This window comes from Schistocerca cancellata, chromosome 2, assembly GCF_023864275.1.
Source record: "Schistocerca cancellata isolate TAMUIC-IGC-003103 chromosome 2, iqSchCanc2.1, whole genome shotgun sequence".
Classification (NCBI taxonomy): Eukaryota; Metazoa; Arthropoda; class Insecta; order Orthoptera; family Acrididae; genus Schistocerca; species Schistocerca cancellata.
In genome coordinates, this window is record NC_064627.1 from 219,213,541 (window position 1) to 219,237,680 (window position 24,140).

At 38.9% G+C, this 24,140-nt stretch overlaps 1 protein-coding gene across 3 annotated transcripts in view; it reads right to left on the bottom strand.

Moving 5' to 3' along the window:
* Positions 1 to 295: 295 nt before the first annotated feature.
* The window catches only part of LOC126161547 (neither inactivation nor afterpotential protein C), a 388,525-nt gene continuing 364,680 nt past the window's right edge, over positions 296 to 24,140 (bottom strand). For all 3 annotated transcript variants that reach the window (XM_049917480.1, XM_049917478.1, XM_049917479.1), the window contains exons 27-28: positions 11,151 to 11,262; positions 296 to 1,707 (exon numbers count right to left, since the gene is read on the bottom strand). In XM_049917480.1, coding sequence (XP_049773437.1) covers positions 1,375 to 1,707; positions 11,151 to 11,262 — 445 coding nt within the window. In that variant the 3' untranslated portion in view covers positions 296 to 1,374. The remainder of the gene's footprint in view (positions 1,708 to 11,150; positions 11,263 to 24,140) is intronic.

Genomic DNA, 24,140 nt, shown 5'->3' on the forward strand with positions numbered 1-24,140 from the left:
CTTAATGAGGCCCCCCCAAAATTTGCTTGATGCATGAATCCATTCATGTTACTACTGCATATCTTGTTTAATTTGTTTTTGATCATCCTTTTTTCATTGTTAGACATCTACATAGGGCTAAGAAACAACATTTTACCATGAAATAGATTAATATAAAAAAAATGGCTGAAATTTAAAGTAAAAAATTTAATTATTTTTTTTATTTTTGGTAAGAAACTGAAGTGCTGGATTTTTTGTGCCCGTCAATTCATAATGATGTCCTCAGTGAAATAATAATAAAGGCCAGTGACAGCAATAGCAGTTTTATAACTCATGTATTTTTGTTTTTATTACAGTTACATAACATGATAACAACTATAGCTGGCTTTTGACCATACTGAAGGCATCTTTAGATTCTATATGTAATTGTGGCATTTGGTGATTAATGGTGCAGTGTCTGAAATAAGGTCTCCTTGGCTTAAAATTGACTATTATTACTTACACATACATACAAATTTATATAGTACACACTACCTTCCCCCCTCCCCTACACCAACATTCATTTTCTTCTTAATGTATACCGAAGATGCAAGAACTTAGTGTAATTCATTGCTTTAATGTTGGTAGTAACTGACTCTTTCATTATTACATTGTAAACAAGTAGAGGTGCATGTATGAAAAAAATCATAAAAATCAAAGTACAAATACATGCCTACAGCTCCCACTCTATTTTTCAAATGAAAGAAGTTACTTTCCATTGTGATGAGTTTCTTGGTATTGCACTGTACATAAAACAGTCTCTTCAGGCTCACTGTCTAACTTTTTCTTTCATACATGCATACACACACACAAAAATGATAAAACTAGCTACTCTGAGATTTCACATAGAAGAAACATATTTTTTTAGTACAGATTTTTTAATATGACATTCCTGACATAGTATTTTCTCATTAATACATCAGTAATTTGTAAGAGCTAAGCTAGAATTAAAGGGGTAAATGTAAAACATTTTTTATTTAATGTTTTAAAAATAAAGATTTACTGATCGCTCAGGAAGAAACATTTTACTCCTCGAAGAAAACTCATGAGAGGGGAGAAGATTGTACTATATCAAAAGACAAGTGGAAAATCTGTGATGCTACTTGATAATGAAGATGTTGCTTATTTAAAAAAAAAAACACACATGGAGATCAGTTTTGCTCAAGTGAGTGTTACAGTCTTTGTATACTGACAAAATTTGATGAAGTATTTTGAAAGTGAACACAGACTATGCCACTTATCTCCATCATAATTCTGCAGCCTTTGTTTATTATTTGTGTTGTGGGGAGTTTTCTTCCATTCCAGGATTTTATTTTCTCTAAATAGTAGTAACTGATATTTCTTTCAAAATTTTGTTTATAGGTCAGCTACCTGCCCTTGGATAACAATACCTGGGGCTAGTTCTGTCATTGTATCTGGGGATGTTTCATTTCTGTTAGAGAAATTAGTTTCAGGTGATTTTTTTCTTTGATATGGACTTTGCAAGCCAGGTGTTTCAGAACCAAAACTTGGTGTAGGACTTGGAGACCTGTTTCTATTTAGATCGTGTGGAGAACTGTTAAATATAACATTGTTTCTTCTTGGTGATGAAAAATTAGCATTTTCTTCATTGTACACTTGACTATGGCCATATGATGCTGCATCCCGCTTCAGAGATGCCCGCTTATAATTTGTCTTCCTCAACATTGCCTGCAAAATATAAAAATGCACATTAACAATATTTTTACAGCTATATAATGCACATGTTTCGTACTTAACAGAATGTTTGCATTTGATAAAATAATGTGAACTTAACTAAAACCATAATTAATGCAGTAAACTAGACGTATTTAGAAATGATTTAAAATAATAAAGACAACCATGTCTCTAAGATCATCAAACATACTCAAAAATTTCTGTCTTGTTTTCTTAGATGGGACAGCTATTTATTGCTAGACCTATAATTCCTGATTCTCTTCATAGTACTATGTAAAGTCAGGTGCAATCTTGATTTTATAGTCTTTCATAGGCAACAATGGTAATGTATTATGTAATTTTTGAGAAGCTGAAGTGAAATACTGGACAACCTGTAAGACTGTGATCTTCAGGTAAAGAATGTAATAGTCTATGATATGCAGCATACAGTAAGTTCTTAATGGTAGCTAGTAAACTGTTGAAATGACCTTGAAAATGTGTAAAGTGCTTGATTGTAAACTAGCTGGATTATGTAGTGCCCAGGTATTAATATCATCATAAAAATGTGTACCAGCAACCCAAATGATTGAGCATTAACCCAAATGATGAAGCATTATCATCAGCCATCACTTTTCCATAAACTATTGTCTTCAGCAGTACACATCCATGGTGTTCCAGCATATTTTCTTATACAATCTGTATCATCTTTTCTTTAGACTGGCTTCTTATTTCTTATCTCTTGGAATCAACAAAATTATTTCTATAGTCCAATTACATACATTTGCTTGGCTTCTGTCTAACTGCATTTTATTTTCATTGCAGTAAAAAGTGACTGTTATACCAACCTTTAGCCATCACTGTTCTACAAATTCATTAGTGTTACATTAACATGATTAACCAATTCAGAGCACTTCAACCTCTCAAAAACTGAAATATATTTTTGACACAAATGATGGGTTTTCAGAAGTCATACTGAATGGTAGTTAGGGCTGCCAATTGTAAAAGATTGCAAAGAGAATTTTTGTAAAAGAAGCTCTATTGTTGAATGAAAACAAATGCCATAGCATTGAAATTATAGATCTATATCAAATGACAAAACACTTCCAGGTAATTCAGATGGATCCGGCCTCTGCTGAGAGATGGTTTTGTAATGTGATTATGATTATGCTATGAAAATTATTGAATGTTAACATGAAACAATTGTTAGAACAGCTCCAGAGGGTTTTCAATTTAAAAGAGTTCAGATTTTTAACATACATAGCACACCACATCTTTACTATACTGAGACGACATCCTCAAAGTTGTCACTACTCAGCATGCACAGAATAATGGCTGACCATAAATGGTATTATATGAACCAGCACCCTGTTGTTTTAGGGGATTTATGTCAGTAAAAAAATAAACTTTTGATATTGATAGGCTGTTGCCGCAGAAAACTTGGGAGTGTATCCATATTAAAAGGATTCCATTGATTTTAAATGTATTCCATCATCGTGCGCCATTAACACATTCATTGGACTCTAAAACAGCTGTAAAATGTATCATTGCTTCACAAATCAATGTTTAAATCAGTATAATCTAATGGCATTGTTATCCAGAACCCATGAAAGCACCAGCCACAGTGGTCACAAAGTGCTATGTAACATAATTGTGAATTTATCAGGGTATGCACCATAATTGTATGTCTTTTTTAAGGTTCTTTGGTGAAACTATACCTATCACTGAATGAAAATAGCAATGTTCAGAAATTAGCTCATTAATAAAATTCACTCTCATTATTTATCCATGAAAATGACTTTGGTGGAAGATGATAACAAGCAAATCTTATTCTTTTTTCAATAACTCACTCTTCTGGAAGCTGGAGAGCTTTGTATTAATTGCCAGGAAACTCAATGCTATCAATTTTATGTTGAAATTCAATAAAAACACACACATCTGCAGATATTAAATTTATCTGTACATCTGAACAACCCATTCAATGGCAAATTCTACTATTTGTAAGGTCACATAGTGATGGACAGAAATCAGAATAATGTGGCAGAACATATCTTCTGAGATCTTTTGTTGAATGGAGTACATGACTTGTGGAGTTGTCAGTTTTACACATTAAAGAAAGTCCTATGTTACACAAGGCTGCTAAAAAAGAGAGAGAATGAAAATTGCTCACAGTTGTCAGATTCAGCATTGGCATATAGGTAATAGGTAGCTCTTATGGCATCAGACACATCCTCAAGCAAGTATAGGAAGGTTTCTTTCAAAGAAATGGAGTGAAAGCTGGCTGAGCATAGTGTGATCTGGTTCTTGTCTTGGGAGTGCACCTTAACAGCAGAAGTCTACAGTTGTCTTCTTGTTAAAGTGTCCAACACTTCTGTCTTGTCATGGAAACACACATGAGAGTAGTACACAGAACTGGACCATAGTTGATCAGGTTTGTGGGATGAAGAATCATATTGTCAAGCAAGCACATCTTTGCGTATTATGTGTGTTGTGTAGAAGGTCAATGAATATTTCTTTTTCTTCATAATATTGTCTATTTCATGCATAGAACATCATATTTTGCATCTTTGTTGACATGGTAAAGAATTTTGCAACTCTCCTTGTAACACATTTCTAAATCTTGATCATAGCTAGTCCTCTGATTAAATAAAGGTCTCTCTTCCTACTACAAGATACTTTGAGCCCAGATGTTAATGGCCATTTTTCTTGGCTTCCATTAAGAATGTCCCTGACTTGTAAAAAATTGCTGCATTCATAATGTTGTAATATATATTTTAGGAATGAGTTAAATTTCTCATATGCTTTATGTACTTAATATACTTCTTCCCAAACACTTTTATCCAGGTGATGCGCACACTTTCTCTCAACTTCTGCTGTAATTGTTCCTGACACTTCGTCAACAAGAACTGGCTTCATAACTTTGTAAGTATAGTTTTAGGAAAGCATTAAATTTCTCTCCTTTTTTCATCCTATAAAGTCTCTTTGAATAGTGTAACCAAGTCAGCATTTATGATTCTGTGTAATTTTACTGTGCCCTTCTTAACTAAACCTGATTGATGGGAATGCTTTATTGTTGTCATTTGAACACCATGGTTAAATAAACCATTTATTATGAGGCCCACACTAGTTTCATGAAACATAGTTGGAATTAGAAGTAAATGATCAATCACTGTTTCACTAAGTCCTTCTAGTCTTGTTGGTTATATTGCTGTGAGAAAGAAACCAAACTTGGAATGTTGGACTTAGAGTAAGTTACACTTAGGCTAATTAAGTGTCCTCTATCAGTAATATCTGAATTTAAAATAATTTGAAATCTCCACATACAATAGCTCCCTAATTATTTCTGCTAATTCTTATTAGAATTGATTCTAATTGCTTATTGAAAGCAACTTGCAACAGGTCACAAAGCCACAAGTTTGGAAATATGTCTTGTGCACTTGAAGTAGTTTCATGAACATGGAGTACTGTCTATAAGTCTCAGTGTTACGGGGAACCAAACATATGGGAGAAGATGTAAGACAAAGATAAATGATACAGAAAAACACTCTATCTACACAGTATGGAAAATTCAGAACAACTCCACCCGTGATGAAAGTGATGGCTATGGCTTTTTGGACTCCAAAGGATGTGCCTCTGTGTTAGGAGATTAGCTGTGATTGCAGACTGTGGGATACTGGTGAAGTTATAGGCAAGCAGTTCACAGACATATAACTTGAACTTCTCTTAACATACACTGGCGAGACAAATGATTCCACTGCAAGATTGAATGATGCCTGCTGTTGTTGTAGGCACATGACATGTTAACGAAAGTATCTAAGCAGAGCAGAAACAGATGGGAAATCTTTCTAGAGATGGTATGAGCTGAAAATGAGGAAATCCACAGAAATAAATGACACTGACAAGGGACATACTGTTTTGGCCTAGCAACTGGGATCAAGCATATCGGAAATGACAAAATTGGTCAGCTGTTCAAATACTTCTGTTGTGACCATCCACTGAAATTTGTTGAAGGATTGTGAAACCATGAATAGACGTCAACGTGCTAGCCATTCATGACTCATCACAGAATGTGAAGACTGGATGTTCACCAACTTGTAACAATGCTGGTGGATTTGATCCAGCTGTTATGTTTTTCTTTCCATCCAAAATTTTTATTTTTTGAAAATGTCTTTGATAGTGAAACTTCCTGGCAGATTAAAACTGTGTGCCAGACTGAGACTCAAACTCGGGACCTTTGCCTTTCGTGGGCAAGTGCTCTACCAACTGAGCTACCCAAGCATGACTCACGCCCCGTCCTCACAGCTTTACCTCTGCCAGTGCCTCGTCTCCTACCTTCCAGACTTTGCAGAAGCTCTCCTGCGAAACCATGCAGGACTAGCACTCCTGAATGAAAGGATATTGCGGAGACATGGCTTAGCCACAGCCTAGGGGATGATCCAGAATGATAGTTTCACTTTGCAGTGGAGTGTGTGCTGATATGAAACTTCCTGGCAGATTAAAACTGTGTGCTGGACTGAGACTTGAACTTGGGACCTTTGCCTTTCATGGGCAAGTGCTCTACCAACTGAAGTTTTCGCAGGAGAGCTTTTGTAAAGTTGGGAAGGTAGGAGACGAGGTACTGGTGGAGGTAAAGCTGTGAGGACGGGGTGTAAGTCATGCTTGGGTAGCTCAGTTGGTAGAGCACTTGCCTGCGAAAGGCAAAGGTCCCAAGTTCGAGTCTTGGTCTAGCACACAGATTTACTCTTGCAGGAAGTGTCACATCAGCACACACTCCGCTGCGGAATGAAACTCTCATTCTGGATCTTTGATAGTGTTATTTTTAGTACACATGCACAGTACCTGAAAACCTCAAATATTGCAACAGGGTGTTTATGACTTAACTTTAGTGTTTATTACATTGCTTTTGGCTAGCACAAGTTAATTTGCGAATTACTTAACATAAAAACTCTGCTAATTACAATCTCCAGTAATTTTAGAACCTTATTATCATTGTTAATACGTAAACATATGCCCAATAACTAACATCCTGACAAAGTAAACCAAAAATAAATATAAATAAGGAAAAAAATAATTGTACAGCTGATGTTGAAAATGTGGTAGTAACTTTTGCACTCATTTTGTTTCAGAGTGATTAGTATTCATAGGTAAAACTTTGTTACTGAAATAGAATCCCATTTTTCAACAAGCTAATCAGCATAATTTAATATAAATTATTGTTGTATCTGAAAGTCCTCAGTCAAATAAACCTTATTCTATTATTCAATTATTCAGAAATACAAATCTTTAATTGTAACTAACGAAAGTATGGCAAGGAACAACAGCTGAATGTTTTAATTTTTGCAGACTTATAAAAGAAACATTTAAGAAGCCACTGTAGTCAGTCTCTGGAAGGTTATGAAGTGTGTGAGATTGGTGTCCACCAATAAGGGGAAATGTACTACAGATGAGTTAGCACAAATTACAGCTCATACAATGTACCACACAAAGAAATGTTGAACAAGAAACATCTAACTTGTCCAACCCATTCACTATCAAAGAGTTGGAAGACACCATAAAAAAGAGTAAGACAGGCAAGGCAGCTGGACTAATGATATGTGTATGGAGCAGATTCATCACTTTGCAAACCTTACCAAGCAATGGATTCCACAGCTCTTCAATAACTGCCTGGAACCATGCCAAATCCCTAAAATCCGGAGGAAGACTAAAGTTGTTGCTGTTCTGAAACCTGGAAAGCAACCAATAGACCCAAAGATCTTCAGGCCAATATCACTTCTGTGCCATATTTATAAGGTTTTTGAAAGACTGTTATTGAACTGCATAACACTACCAATTGAACCTCTTCTCATCCCAGAGCAAGCTGGATTTAGGCCAGGAGAGAACTGCTGTACACAGACCCTTAACCTGACAGCACATAGAAGATGGTTTTCAGCTCAGAAATATCATTGGAGTGGCCTTTGTCAATCTCTCTTCAGCCTATGACACTGTACAACATCAAATAATCCTAAGGAAGATTTACAACTTTACCAAGGACTTCAGGCTTATGCAAATCGTTGCCATCCTGTTGCAGGATCGACATTTCTTTGTAGAATTTCAAGGCAGGCTGAGCAGATGGAGAATACAAAAGAATGGGCTCCCCCAAGGCAGTTTCTTAGCACCAATGCTGTTTAATGTCTACACCAATGACCAAGCACTTTCTCTCCACACAAGAAGCTACCTATATGCAGATGACCTGGCATTGACAACTCAGGATAAGAACTTTGAGACAGTAGAAGAAAATCTCACTGCTGCTCTGAAGATTCTCTCAGAATATTATGAGGAAAACCATCTCAAGTCAAACCCATCAAAAACTAAAACATGTGCTTTGTATCTGAAGGACAGAGAATCTTCTCAACAGCTGCATGTGAACTGGAATGGAAAGGAGTTGGAACACTACAGTGCTCCAGTTTACATTGGTGTTACCCTGGACTGCTCCCTGACCTTCAAGGCACACTGCACCAACCTTAAAGCCAAGGTTCCATTGCGAAATTGCCTACTGTGCAAGGTGACTGGTTCTGGATGGGGTGCCCACCTCGAGACAGTAAGATCAACTGCCCTGGCACTCTGCTAATTCGCTGCCAAATATGCCGCTCCAGTGTGGTACAATTCTGCACATGCAAAAAACATGGACACTGCCCTTAAGGAAACCTGCAGGCTGATCACAGGCTGTCTGTAGCCAATGCCAATACAGAAGCAGTATACACTTGCAGGTATAGCCCCACCTGATATTATATGTGAGATAGCTGCTAGCAATGAGAGGCTAAAGGTCTGCAATAACCCAGCCCACCCCTTGCATGAACATCAGCCACCACCACCTCATCTGAAGTCCAGGAAGAACTTTCTACAGTCTTCTGTTCTAATTGACAGAGACCAAAGTAAAGCCAGGGCTGAACTGTGGAAAAAAAGACATCCTGTCCATCCAGAGCAAGACATAATTGAAGAAACTCTGCCACCTGGTCACCAAGAATGATGGTGCACATGGAAGTCCTTGAACAGACTGTGCCCCAGTGTTGCAAGAACGAAGGACAACGTGAAGAAATGGGGCATCACACAAGGGGAAGACACATTCTGTGAATATGGAGATGAACAAACTACAAGCCATTTCCTGAAGTGTTGTCTCTGGGCATACTCTTGTACAGGACTGGAACTGGCTTTGGCTTATAACAACATGGTCAATGTTGCCAAATACTGGACACAGCTAGTGTAAATGTGTTTATTATGTAAAAATTGATTAAAAATTTATTTCTTACTCCTGTGCATATTATGTAAATATTGATTTCTTACTATTGTGTGTATTATGTAAATATTGATTTCTTACCATTTTTCCCCTGTGTTTTCATTTTATTACATTTATATGTCTTTGAATTACTCATGTATATAAATATGTATATTTTTAAATCAGCACAGTCTGTGTCCTGGCACTTCTGATATGAATAAATAATAGTGACTGTTTTTAATGATTGACTGTGAACTTGCAATTAATCTCAAAACTGTTTTACCTTCAATAATGCTCTCTCCAAGTTGTGACAATAATATTGAACTGTGACCTGTGTTGTTTCCAAATTATACTTACTGTGCACATAATTTTTCATACTGATATGACTGTTAAACTTCAAGGACAAAGTAATTAGGAAATATGTTAATGATGTATGTGCTACTCATAAAGTTTGGTTTCAGTTCTGTGTGGACTTGAATAGTCACATTATGTGACATCAACCAAGTGCAGTATGTGCTTACTATTTATCTATTCATAAATTACAGAAAATAAGAATTAATTGAGCCATAAACATCAAAAAGCAATTAAAGTGTTTGGACTGTAAACCTAGTGTGGACCACTTCATTAAAAATACCCTACTCTAGGCAATCACTTTTCAGCCAGATTTGATGGAGGTGCAGCTATCACAGGCATATTAGCACAGCTAAATATAATTATGTTACACACTCTGTAAAGCAGGATAGACAATGATCTGTGGCAGATATGATGACCGAATACAATGCTGGTGCGGGCAGAATTGTTTCAGAATAGACAATTTAGTTCCACAGCAGATGATCCTTACATATTCCCATGTAGACCCAACAACGTTTGCAGTTACAATTGCCATGGGGTCGGATCATTGATATTGAACTACAGAACAATGTAAAAATGTCATCTGGTCAGATGAATCACATTTCTTGCTACATTAGCCTGCTTGTGGTGTCCAGATATGCCACCATCCGCAATGTGATGGATGCAATTTGGTGGGGGCAGTGTTCTGTTGTGGGGAAACATTGACCTGGGCATTCATGGGACCTGTGATTGTAATCAAAGGTGCCATGGTAGATGTAGACTGTGAACATGATTGTAGATTACCTGCACCCTTTCATGCTTGATGTCTTCTCTGACTGCAGTGACATCTTCCAGCAGAGTTGTTATGCATCTTTCATGAGTCTGGATTCATGCTACAGTGATTTGGGGAGCATCTTAGTGAACTCATTTTGATGTCTTGGCCATCAAACTGGCCTGATTTGAAACCAGTCAAATACATTTGGAACACTATTGAGTGCCAACTCTGTGTGCACAAACCAACAGGCCAAACTTACAGGAAGTGCAGACATCTGATGCTGCATACCTCCAGAAACCTAGCAAGGACTTCTCAAATCTGTGGAATGCAGAAATGCTACTGTATTGCATGTGATTAAACAGCTGATCCAGGTGATCATACTGTTTTGACTTTTCAGTGTGTGTATTACTGATTTCAAACAACATTTGGGCAGTTGCACAAGTGAACTGATGTAATGCATTTGGGATAAGGTTAAGAATATACTTATCACAACTCTATCATATTGCTCCATTAATCTCTTCTCTTTGGACCTTAGATGAGATGCTTACATGATAAGTACTCCCAAACTGACACAGAAATTCACCAGAAATGTGACTGCAGAAGGTAAATTCGGATGTATTAAATTCATGTCTCATGGCTTGATGTATTAGTGGTATAAATGTTTTGACAAATTTGGTGACTATGAAAATGACAAACACTCAAGCATCTTCAAGTTATTTGTGAACTACACAGTAGCTTGGAAATCCTTCATTGTTACTCTGATTTTCAACAAACTGAACATGATACTTTACCTCCAGAAATAACTGTAAAGAAAAGCGACAAAAGTGAGAGCAATTGTTTTTTGAAACTAAATGTCAGCTTCAGCTTGTACACCAGTAACATTTTTAGTTTTTAGTATTTGTCATCTGTGAGTAAGATTAAATGTTAACAGATTTGTAAATACTGATTTAATTATAGATGCATAACTCTTATATTGAGCAGAGAGGAACAAATCAACATGGACCTTAATCGTACCAGTACAGAGAACCTCTTTATCCTCATAGTCAGAGAATGTCAATAATCTAACACTCATTTTAAAATATTGATATCCTGCATGACTCTTACCTGAAAGTTGAATGGTGGCTCATCTGTGTCTTCAGCATTACTTTGCCGTCTTCCTCTCATTTCCATTTCAGCAATTGGGTTACTGCGACGTACTCCAGTTGTGTGGCCAAACCTTTAGGGGCAAATAATGAACTGAAATCTCATCTCAACCAACATTCTGCATTTGAAGTACAATGGTGAGTCATAAACATATGTTTCCTTTTGTTAATAATGGATTTAAAAGATGCAGTGTAAAAGAAAGCACAAAATATCACATAAATAAAGGCTAGTGTTGTGATAGTAAATTTTTGTTTTAAGCATATAGCTGAAGTAGTTGACTTATATGAGACATAGCAGTGATTCATTCTAGGAGTTATACAACATCAACCATCAGATCTGTGACACTTTAACAGATGTGTCAGTGAGTTAATGGAAGTTTAGTTTATAGGTGAGTGTGAATGTTCAGTTTGCCTGTAATAAAGAGTGACACAAGGAAATGTAAAAAGCAGCCAAAAACTTTATAGAAAGGCATGAAATGGTAAGTAAGGAGGACAAATATTTCTCTATAATTGTGTATAGTTTCAAATTTTCAGAAATTTAATAGACACTGCTATTACAATATCACCACATCACATTTAGCAAGTTTTTACAATGTAAGTATACAAAAACAGGTGCCATGCAATCATACAGGTTAAAGCAATGTGTAATATGGCAAACAAGTTAGGCATTATGAATCATGTGACACCACACCCTAGTGGCTAAATCGATAGCAGATTTTGCATATTTTTGAAATGTAGATTAATGATTTCTGTGTCTAAACTACATTGTCCAGAACAAAAACATCAGTAATTCTAAAAGTTAGTAGTATGTTTACTTTACACAGTCAAGTTCAAAATTATGTTTTAAACTAATACCTAAATGCATGTCCTCTTTGATTTTGAATTATCCTATCAAAAAATAACTATGAAGTTTAACTATATCCTAAAAGAGTAAGCTGTGTAAACATTAGAAACAAAACGGACACTGTATTTAACAAGATGCTTAACCAAATATATTTTGTATTGTTAAATAACCTGTAAAAATCAATTTTCACATAAAAACCTGTATTTCCTAGCAATGTAAACAATGTACAAATTTGTAGCTGTATCTGTAATCAAATGATATCCACAAAATAATGTAAACTCAAAAGTTGTAATTGTGAATGAACTTACTAAATGAATCCAACAATAATCCTTAACTGTTTTAGTTGTTAAAAACCATAAAAGCAAGATTGCAAAGACATTCATAATTGTTGTAGTCATTGATTCTCATGAAAAATTAGGTCAAAATTCGTGTCAATAAAACTTGTATTTTTGTCATGTCTTTCAAAGTTTTATGAATCTAAATTTTATTTTGTGCAAGGAAATGACTGTAATAAATGACAGAAAAAGTTAATTGCAAGCTTCGTGCATCTACATTATTTGAAGACTCTATTCACACTATTAATTTTCCAGGCCAGCAATCTGCAGATAGAGACCAGAGAGCTTCATGGAGGACAATACTAAAAATCAGATGAATATATATGATTTCAGCTTAAATGTGTCTTTCACTTTGTTAAAATTAACAAAATTTGACACATACCTGTAAAAAAAGGATTTGTCACTTGCATTATAAATTTAAAATTTGAATCAATTAATAGTCACATAACAAGTGTAATATCACAAGTGGAGGAAACTATGTAGGAAACTGTTGTATGTAGAATAGAAACCATTGTATTTCTGTTTATTTCATACATCTCTGCAGTGGTGTGAGAATTAAATTGCAGTAACACTCCTGCATTTTCTTTTGTGAGAAAAAAACTTTGAAACCAGAGTTCAGCATTTCTGCTTTCGCTTTGCCACCCCCTTTTCTCATCATGAGTGTCTAGATACTAATTTTAGTGCCACTAGCAGCCTTTACTAACACAAGTACAATGATTTATATGTTCTGTAAATTACACACATGAAAGGGGGGGGGGGAAAAAAAAGAAAAGAGATTTGCATCACTCCAGTTCCCAGAACTCCTGAAGATAGATGTTGACTGTGGATATTGTATCACAGGTACAGTCCTTTTGACTGTTCACAGATGTCACTAAATGTGCCCAAAAATGTAAACAACCATGCACGAGCAGTGCTGATTAGACAGAGGGGGTCCGACAGCCGATCAGTTCCAGTCATTCCACCAGGAAGGAGGTACACAGCTGGTGTTGTCTGTAGTTCAACCATGCCAAGGTGGTCAATACTGCAGTTTGATCATGTCTGCCTTGTTACTTTGTGCCAGGAAGGGCTCTCAGCTAGGGAAGTGAAAGTGTCCAGGTGTCTCAGAGTGAGCTAAAGTGATGTTGTTCGGACATTGAGGAGATACAGAGAGACAGGAACTGTCGATGATATGCCTTGCTCAGGCCACCCAAAGGCTACTACTGTAGTGGATGACTGCTACTGACAAATTGTGGCTCAGAGGAACCCTGGCAGCAATGCCACCATGTTGAGTAATGCTTTTTGTGCAGCCACAGGCCATTGTGTTTTGACTCAAACTGTGCACAACAGGCTGCATGATGCACAACTTCACTCCTGACGTTGATGGCAAGGTCCATCTGTGCAACCATGACAATGCAGTGCAGTACCAATGGGCCCAACAACATGCCACATGGGCTGCTCAGGATTGGTACCACGTTCTCTTCACCAATGAGTGTCGCATATACCTTCAACCAGACTCGTCAGAGCAGTGTTTGGAGGCAACCTGGTCAGGCTGAATGCCTTAGACGCCCTGTCCAAGTGCAGCAAGGTGGAGGTTCCCTGCTGTTTTGGGGTGGCATTATGTGGGGCCGATGTATGCCACTGGTGGTCATGCACGGTGCCATAACGGCTGTACGATATGTGAATGCCATCCTCCAGCTAATAGTGCAAACATATCACAAGCATATTGGCAAGGTATTCATTCTCATGGATGACAATTCATGCCCCCCTTGTGCACATCTTATGAATGACTTCCTTCAGGAAAATGACATCGTTCGACTAAAGTAGCCAGCATGTTCTCCTGACTTTAACCTATGGAATATGCCTGAGAAAGATTAAAAAGGACTGTTTATGGATGACATGACCCACTAACCATTCTGAGGGATCTACATTGAATCACCGTTGAGGAGACAGACAATCTGGACTAACAGTGCCTTGATGAACTTGTGGATAGTATGCTATGAGAAATACAGGCATGCATCAATGCAAGAGGACATACTAATAGGTATTAGAGGTACAGGTGTATACAGCAATCTGGACCATTACCTATGAAGGTTTCACTGTATGGTGGTACAACAGGCAACGTGTGCTCTTCATGAGCAATAAAAAGGGTGGAAATGATGTTTATGTTGATCTCTATTTCAATTTTCTGTACAAGTTCCGGAGCTCTTGGAACCAAGGTGATGCATAACTTTTTTGATGTGTGTAGATTAAAGAAAGCACTAGTGTCACATCTCAGTGAGGAACCTGAAACTTTTGGAACAGTACAGGAGCACGTAGAGGAACTATTGCTCAAGTTTAAATGAGTAATTGACTACACACTGGATAACAGAACAGTTCATGATGGAAAGGGCACTTCATGGTATACAGTCACTGTAAAGAAACTTCTAAAGAAACAGACACTACTGCATAATGAAACAAAACATAGGGCTCTAGATAGAAAGAGATACTGAATGAAATATGTTTGGATGTCAAGAGAGCAATGCATGAAGACTTCAATGACTACTGCAACAGAATATTGTCAAATGATGTTTCTCAAAACCCAAACAATTTCTGGTCATACACAAAGGCTGTTAGTGGCACCAAAGGTAGATCCAGTCATTCAGGAGGAGACAGAAATGAAATTGAGGGTGGCAAAGCAAAAACAGAAATGCTTAACTTCATTTCCAAATGATCCTTTATGAATAAAAACAGGAAAACTGCCCTAATTTAATTCTTGTACTACTGCAAAGATGAGTGAGATAATGAAATAAGTGTTAGTGTCCGTAGCAATGACAAACAGTTGAAATCATTGAAACTAAACGAAGTTCCAGAGCCAGATAGTATCTGTCCGAGACTCTATGCTGAATTTCCAGATGAGACAGCCCCATTTTTAACTACACAGAAGCACCAAAGAAACTGGTATAGGCATGCATATTCAAATATAGAGATATGTAAACAGGCAGAAGATGGCGCTGTGGTTGGCAACATCTACGTAAGATAACAAGTGCCTGGCATAGTTGTTAGATGTGTTACTGCTGCTACAATGGCAGTTTGTCAAGATTTAAGTGAGTTTGAACATGGAATTACAGTCAACACGTGAGCAATGGGAGACAGTATCTCCAAGGTAGAGATGAAGTGGGGATTTTCCCATAGAACCATTTCATGGGTGTACTGTGAATATCAGGAATCCAGTAAAACATCAAATCTCTAACATCACTGTGGCTGGAAAAAGAACCTGGAAGAAAAGCACCAACAACATCTGAAGAGAATCATTCAACATGAGAGAAGTGCAACCCTACTGCAAGTCGCTGCATATTTCAATGCTGGGCCATCAACAAGTGTCAGTGTGAGAATCATTCAACAAAACATCATTGATAGGGGCTTTTGGGGTTGGAAGCCCACTTATTTACGCTTGGTGACTGCACAACACAAAGCTTTATGCGTCACCTGGGCCCATCAACACTGACGTTGGACTGTTGATCACCGGAAATATGATGCATGGTTGGCTGAGTCTAATTTCAAATTTTATTGAGTGGAAGGACATGTATGGGTATGGAGACAACTTTTCTAATCCATGGACCTTGCATGTCAGCAGGGTACTGTTCAAGGTGCTGGAGGCTCTGTAATGGTGTGGGGCATGTGCAGTTGGACTGACATGTGTCCTCTGATATGTATAGATATGACGCTGATAGATGACACATGCGTAAGCATCCTGTCTGATCACCTGCATCCATTCATGTCCACTGTGCATTCTGACAAATTTGGGCAGTTACAGCAGGACAATGCGACACCCCACATGTCCAGAATTGCTACAGAGTAGTTCCAGGGACACTCTCCTGAGTTTAAACAATTCCACTGGCCACCAAACTCCCCAGACATGAACATTATTGACCATATCTGGGATGCCTTGCAACTTGCAATTCAGAAGAGATCTCCACACCCTCGTACTATTATGGATTTATGGACAGTCCTGCCGGATTTGTGATGTCAGTTACCTCCAGCACTACTTCAGGCATTAGTTGAGTCCATGCCAATTTGTGTTGTGGCACTTCTGCATGCTTGCAGGAGCCATACATGATATTAGGCAGGTGTATCAGTTTCTTTGGCTCTTCAGTGTATACCGTATTTACCCAAATCTAAGCTGCACTCGAATCTAAGCCGCACCTGAAAAATGAGACTCGAAACAAAGGAAAAAAAGATTTCCCGAATCTAAGCCGCACCCGAAATTTGAGACTCGAAATTCAAGGGGACAGAAAAGTTTTAGGCCGCACCTCCAAATCGAAACAAAGTTGGTCCATTGTAATACGAGACACAATTTAGGTCGAATGAAAGATGATACAGCTACAGTAGTTTGGTTCGAGTCGTAAGCTTAGCAGTTAAGCTTTACCAGGTAGCCATTGCTATGCGTCAGGCGCTCCGTCCGTATTTATACGGGTACCCTTCCTTTTTCACGTGCTTCGTCTAGTTTGAATCGATTGCTTATTTTGTTTGATCTGATAAGTGCCGTTTTCTCTGTTATAGGTGTTTACGTCACTCTAAGCTGAAAATGCATCACTGTACTGTGTCATGCATTGTTTGTTGCATTATGATAGTGCGTGTTTACGGCCTGTCGCCATTCGTGGCATGGCTTGCTTTTGTGCGCGCTACTGCCGCTTACAGCTAAAAAGAGACGAATCATCTCATTAGCGAAGCAATGTCAAGAGACTGCTATTTGTTGTTTACTTACACTGCTGCTTTCTTTGAGAATGATCAACAAGAACCAAATAATAGGCTGTGTATGATAGAACATGTTCTGAACGAGAGTTAGGCGAAAATTTTTCTCCGTTTGAAAATCTTTGCGGCCGCTTCTTTAGTACATCAAATTCTGCACAGAAATTAGAGTCATCTTAGATTTAAAAATCTAGTCAGTTGCCGTGGTTCATTTCTGACTGTATCACTATTAGGCTAAGAATAATATGAATATAAACATGACACGATAAGTGTATTCTTCCGCGTTTGCTGTTGTCTCACTCTAGTTTCGTAGTTTATTAGGCAGACAGGATTTAAATGAGATAGCAACAAACACAGAAGAACACATGGCAAAATGTTTATATTTGTATTATTCTTATGGTGAATGGTGAAGAGAATACTTCTTGTGATTCACATTTCATCAGGTTACTATTAGCAACCATCTCTTCTCACAGGTAGGAAAAAATTCAGAACGTAGAGTTGGCCATATTGAAAAACATCCCAAACAGTCTTGCCAGTCGGATTTTCGTAGTACATTGAAATTCTAATACATTCGAAGATGAACAATATGGAATTTGTATTTACTTCGTTGGATAATGTATGAAAATGCAGTGGTCGAAACTCGGGGCGGAGAAAAAAAAGCTCGTCTTCCACCTTTTTTTTAATTTATTTACTGACGCAGAGGTTTTGGCGCCAGTATTTATCTTTGTGCCTACAGAGCATGTCTGTGTAGCGCTACATATATTCGACGGCAGAAGTTAGTTGTGGCGGCACCTACCAATATTTTTCAGAACTTCCGCTTGCTTTGCACTCGATTCTAAGCCGCAGGCGGTTTTTTGGATTACAAAAACCGGAAAAAAAGTGCGGCTTAGATTCGAGTAAATACGGTAGTCTGTTGTAGATCCCGTGCCCAGTTGTTGGAAGACATCCCAGGTCAGCCTACCTACAGGAACAGAGGCAGAAGTGTTCCGCTAAACTACAGTCCAATGTCCTTGGCATTCAATTGTTATAGATTCTAAAAAAATATTCTGTGTTCAACTGTAATGAGGTGTCTCAAACAGAGTGATCTCCTCCATGCCATACAGCAGGGTTCAAAAAATATCAACAATGTGAAACCCAACTGACATTTTTCTCACTTGACATACTGAGAACTTTGGACCAAGGCAGTCAGGTAGATTCAGTATTTCTAAATTTCTGAAAAGCATTTGAGTCAGCACCACATTTATGTGTATTATCCAAAGTATGTCTGTGTGAGGTACCAAGTAAAATATGTGACTGGACTGTGGATTTTATGGCAGATGCAGCAAGATATCATGGATTGAGAGTCATTGACAGATGTAGAACTGTGGTGTCACCGCCAGACACCACACTTGCTAGGTGGTAGCTTAAATCGGCCGCGGTCCATTAGTACGTGTCGGACCCGCGTGTCACCACTGTCAGTACTTGCAGACCTAGCGCCACCACATGGCAGGTCTAGAAAGACGGACTAGCACTCGCCCAGTTGTACGACGACTTTGCTAGCGACTACACTGACGAAGCCTTTCTCTCATTTGCCGAGAGACAGTTAGAATAGCCTTCAGCTAAGTCCATGGCTACGACCTAGCAAGGCGTCATTAGCCTTACAGTGATTGTAATTAACCGTATCTGAAGATAGTCTAATTTGTATAGTCAAGAGCGATGTACCACAAGGATGCATTAAAGTTAAGTATCCGAGGAACTGCATATTTTTCTCTATAGCATTCACCAAGTATCCTGTTCCAGAACTCACGCCAGCCGGCGTGTGTGTACGCGTGCCTTTCGGCTACCTCCGAGTGGCGTGGCTGTCTTGCTACGCCACAACAGAACTAACTTTGGTAGTGTCACAAGGAAGTATGTTGGGATTTTTCCTCTTCATGTTGTATACTAATACCCTTGTGGGCAGTATCAGTAGCAACCAGACTTTTCACAGATAATGCAGTTATCTATAATGAGGTACTGTTTAAAAGAAGCTGCAAAAACATTCAGTCAGATTTTCATAAAATTTCAAAGGGGTGCAAAAATTAGCAATTTGCTTTAAATGTTCAGAAACATAAAATTGTGCACTTCACAAAACAAAAGACTGTAGTATCCTATGACTAGAATATCAGTGAGTCAACAACGGAATCAGTAAACTCATACAAATTCCCGGGTTTAACACTCTATAGGGATATGAAATGGAATGATCATGTAGTCATGGCTAAGGCAGGTGGCAGACTTTGGTTTATTTGTAGAATACTGATGAAATTTAATCAATCTAATAGGAGACTGCTTACAAATTGCTCAACACGTTCTAGAATATTGTTTAAGTATGTAGCACCCATACCAGAGAGGGCTACCAGGGGATATTGAATACATATAGAGAAGGGCAACATGAATGTTCATAGGTTTGCTTGGCCCATGGGAGAGTGTAACAGAGATGCTGAAGAGACTGAACTGGCAGTTGCATGAAGGTGGATGCTTCGTGTATTGCCTCTCTTAGTAGCCAAACATGTTTCATTCAAAATGCACAAATATCAAGACAGTTCTTGATAAGATTTAAAAGTGGTGGAAATATGGGAACCTGTGTTAAATATATTACTGTGGAATTCACAAATGTAGAAAAGTAGTATACTATGCCTACAATATCAGTGAACCACAGTTGGAATCAATCAACTAATACAAATACCTGGGTGTAATAATTTTTGGAATATGAAGTGGAATGATCACAAAATATCAGTTTTTAATGTCACCACATGGTGAACCTCTAACAAAGCAGATAGATCCTTTCCAGCTATCATGTTTTTCTTCCTCTCAGAATTATTATTATTATTATTATTATTATTACTGGTATTATTTTATCTCTGGTTCCACACGCCGTGGAATTTGAATCCCCGCCAGACATCACGGACGTCGAAGATCCCTAGAGGTCTCTCCACCATCGAGCCGTAAGCTGTGGTGGCGTGCGCCTCCTGGCCTAGTTCCAGCGGCCAATAGTGGCACCCCCAATAGTGTACTTAAGTGCCTGCCTCTCGCTCAGCCAGCCAGTCTAATCTCGTGTATGTCTGATGACACATCGCCTCTCGTTAGACCGCTTACTTACTTGTTCTGTGTATGAGTGGACGTGTTTGTTAGGTTTCCTTGTGACTCCATTGTTCAGTCTTGTTGTTTGTTCTGTCCTTCATTGGTCATGTCCATTCTCTCTTGTTGTGTTGTTGTTCTCAGGCCTCTCCGCAGGTCTCGCCACAGTTTTCCTTCTTTTCAACCCCATGACCACCCCAGTCACAGTTACAACATTTTGGTGACATGGCCATGTGGGCCCGCGAGTACAGGCACAAGGTGGGTTGGACACCCGCCACGGTCGTCGCAGCCCATGGGTGGCATGTGATAGAGATGCAGATGTCGAAAGGGTTGGAGCGCCACCATCATAATCAGCTCCACCCTTGTGCCGCCTCTTTCCCTACCTCCTTTAGGTACGGACGTGGTCCTCGAGTCACCATCCCTGCTCATGGTTGCCATCTCCCCGCGGGCCTGCTGCCGGCCCTCTCCGCCTCCGGGTGGCTCAGTAGCTCCCTCCCCCAACCTAGACTCTGGATTGGCAGTCATGGCTACCTCAGGCATTCTTCCCTCCCTGCCAATTGTGGTTGATGCGCCCAGTTCCTCTTCCCACTGTTGCCCACCTCAGCACCATCCGGAGTGTTTCCACCTCTACATGCAAGTTTCAGGGGGGAGGGATTTGGTATCGCGCACCCTGGAATTTGAATCTGCACCAGATGTCATGGACGTTGAAGACTCCGAGAGGTCTCTCCACCATCGAGCCCTAAGCTGTGGCGGCGTGTGCCTCCTGGCACGCTTTTAGTGTGAGGGTACCACAGTGGAACACTTGGTTCCAGGGCCAATAGCGGCACCCCCGATAGCGTACTGGAGCGCCTGCCTCTTGCTCAGCCAGCCAGTCTAATCTCGCATACGTCTGTTAACACATCGCCTCTTGTTAGACCTCTTACTTACTTGTTCTGTGTACGAGTGGACATGTTTGTTAGGTTTGCTTATGACTCTGCTGTTCAATCTTGTTGTTGTTCATTCTGTCCTTCGTTGGTTGTGTCTGTACTCTCCCGTTGTGTTGTTGTTCGCGGACCTCTCTGCGGGTCCCACCTCGCTTTCCATCTTTTCAACCCCGTGACCGTACCAGGCGCAGTTGCAACGTTATCTTCTATATTGTCATTTATGTGGAAGATGCACAGTACATAAAAATCTCAAATATGGACTTAGGGCTTATCCAACTTAATTTTGTTATCTATTACATTCCTTTGGTTATGAGGAGTATAATTAGCCATTAATTTGTCTGAAGTCTGTTCATTACAAAATATCTGGAATTTCAGATTCCAACACCATTGTTCATATGTAAACCTATAACTTATTACTAACTTCATGGCAAAATAGGTGAAAAAACTATATAATTAAGTAAAATATCACTACAACCAGTGATGAAAATAAGTTAGCAACACTTGCATTCATTTAATTTCAGATAATTAAGATATGTACCTAAAACATCATTACTGAAATAGACTCACATATTTGTCTAAACTAACCAGCATAATTCTACAGGATGTTTTACTGTATCTGAAAGTACATGTTGAAATGAATCTTTAATTGTAATTTATTAAATTCCAAATGAACAACAATACATAAATCATTGTAAAATTATAAAAGAGACAAATTGGAAGTCAGCTAAATTCAGTCTGTGGATAGCTTAGAAATATTTTTAGCTTAGATAATTCCCTCCCTAGGCCTGAAAAGATGGCTCCTGCAACACGGCAAGGTAGAAGTAGGCAAAATGCAACAGGGAAAAACAATATTAATGTGCTAATAGTAAACTGCAGGAGTGTCTATAGAAAGGTCCCAGAACTGCCCTCATCAATAAACGGTCACAATGCCCACATAGTACTAGGGACAGAAAGTTGGCTGAAACCAGACGTAAACAGTAATGAAATCCTAAACTCAGATTGGAATGTATACCTCAGAGACAGGCTGGACAGTGAAGGGGGAGTCATGTTTATAGCAATAAGAAGTGCAATAGTATCGAAGGAAATTGACGGAGATCCGAAATGTGAAATAATTTGGGTGAAGGTCATGGTTAAAGCAGGCTCAGACATGGTAATTGGATGTCTCTATAGGTCCCCTGGCTCAGCAGCTGTTGCGGCTGAGCACCTGAAGGATAATTTGGAAAATATTTCGAGTAGATTTCCTCACCATGTTATAGTTCTGGGTGGGGATTTTAATTTGCCGGATATAGACTGGGAGACTCAAACGTTAATAATGTGTGGCAGGGACAAAGAATCCAGTGAAATTTTTTTAAGTGCTTTATCTGAAAACTACCTTGAGCAATTAAACAGAGAACCGACTCGTGGCGATAACAGATTAGACCTTCTGGTGACAAACAGACCTGAACTATTTGAAACAGTTAACGCAGAACAGGGAATCAGCGATCATAAAGCGGTTACTGCATCAACGATTTCAGCCATAAATAGAAACATTAAAAAAAGTAGGAAGATTTTTCTGTTTAGCAAAAGTGACAAAAATCAAATTTCAGAGTACCTGACGGCTCAACACAAAAGTTTTGTCTCAAGTACAGATAGTGTTGAGGATCAGTGGACAAAGTTCAAAGCCATTGTACAATATGCGTTAGATGAGTATGTTCCAAGCAAGATCATAAGAGATGGAAAAGAGCCACCATGGTACAACAACCAAGTTAGAAAACTGCTGTGGAAGCAAAGGGAACTTCACAGCAAACATAAACATAGCCAAAGCCTTGCAGACAAACAAAAATTGCGTGAAGCGAAATGTAATGTGAGGAGGGCTATGCGAGAGGTGTTCAATGAATTCGAAAGTAAAGTTCTATGTACTGACTTGGCAGAAAATCCTAAGAAATTTTGGTCTTATGTCAAAGCGGTAGGTGGATCAAAACAAAATGTCCAGACACTCTGTGGCCAAAATGGTACTGAAACAGAGGATGACAGACTAATGGCGGAAATACTAAATGTCTTTTTCCAAAGCTGTTTCACAGAGGAAAACTGCACTGTAGTTCCTTCTCTAGATTGTCACACAAATGACAAAATGGTAGATATCAAAATAGACAACAGAGAGATAGAGCAACAATTGAAATCACTCAAAAGAGGAAAGGCCGCTGGACCTGATTGGATACCAGTTCGATTTTACACAGAGTACACGAAGGAACTTGCCCCCCTTCTTGCAGCGGTGTACCGAAGGTCTCTAGAAGAGCATAGCGTTCCAAAGGATTGGAAAGGGGCACAGGTCATCCCCGTTTTCAAGAAGGGACGTCGAACAGATGTGCAGAACTGTACACATATATCTCTAACGTCGATCAGTTGTAGAATTTTGGAACACGTATTATGTTCGAGAATAATGACTTTTCTGGAGACTACAAATCTACTCTGTAGGAATCAGTATGGGTTTTGAAAAAGACGATTGTGTGAAACCCAGCTCGCGCTATTCGTCCACGAGACCCAGAGGGCCATAGACAAGAGTTCCCAGGTAGATGCCGTGTTTCTTGACTTCCGCAAGGCGTTCGATACAGTTCCCCATAGTCGTTTAATGAACAAAGTAAGAGCATATGGACTGTCAGACCAATTGTGTGATTGGATTGAAGAGTTCCTAGATAACAGAACGCAGCATGCCAATGGAGAGAAGTCTTCCGAAGTAAGAGTGATTTCAGGTGTGCCGCAGGGGAGCGCCGTAGGACCGTTGCTATTCACAACATACATAAATGACCTTGTGGATGAAATCGGAAGTTCATGAGTCTTTTTGCGGATGATGCTGTGGTATATCGAGAGGTTGTAACAATGGAAAATTGTACTGAAATGCAGGAGGATCTGCAGCAAATTGATGCATGGTGCAGGGAATGGCAATTGAATCTCAATGTAGACAAGTGTAATGTGCTGCGAATACATAGAAAGAAAGGTCCCTTATCATTTAGCTACAAAATAGCAGGTCAGCAACTGGAAGCAGTTAATGCCATAAATTATCTGGGAGTATG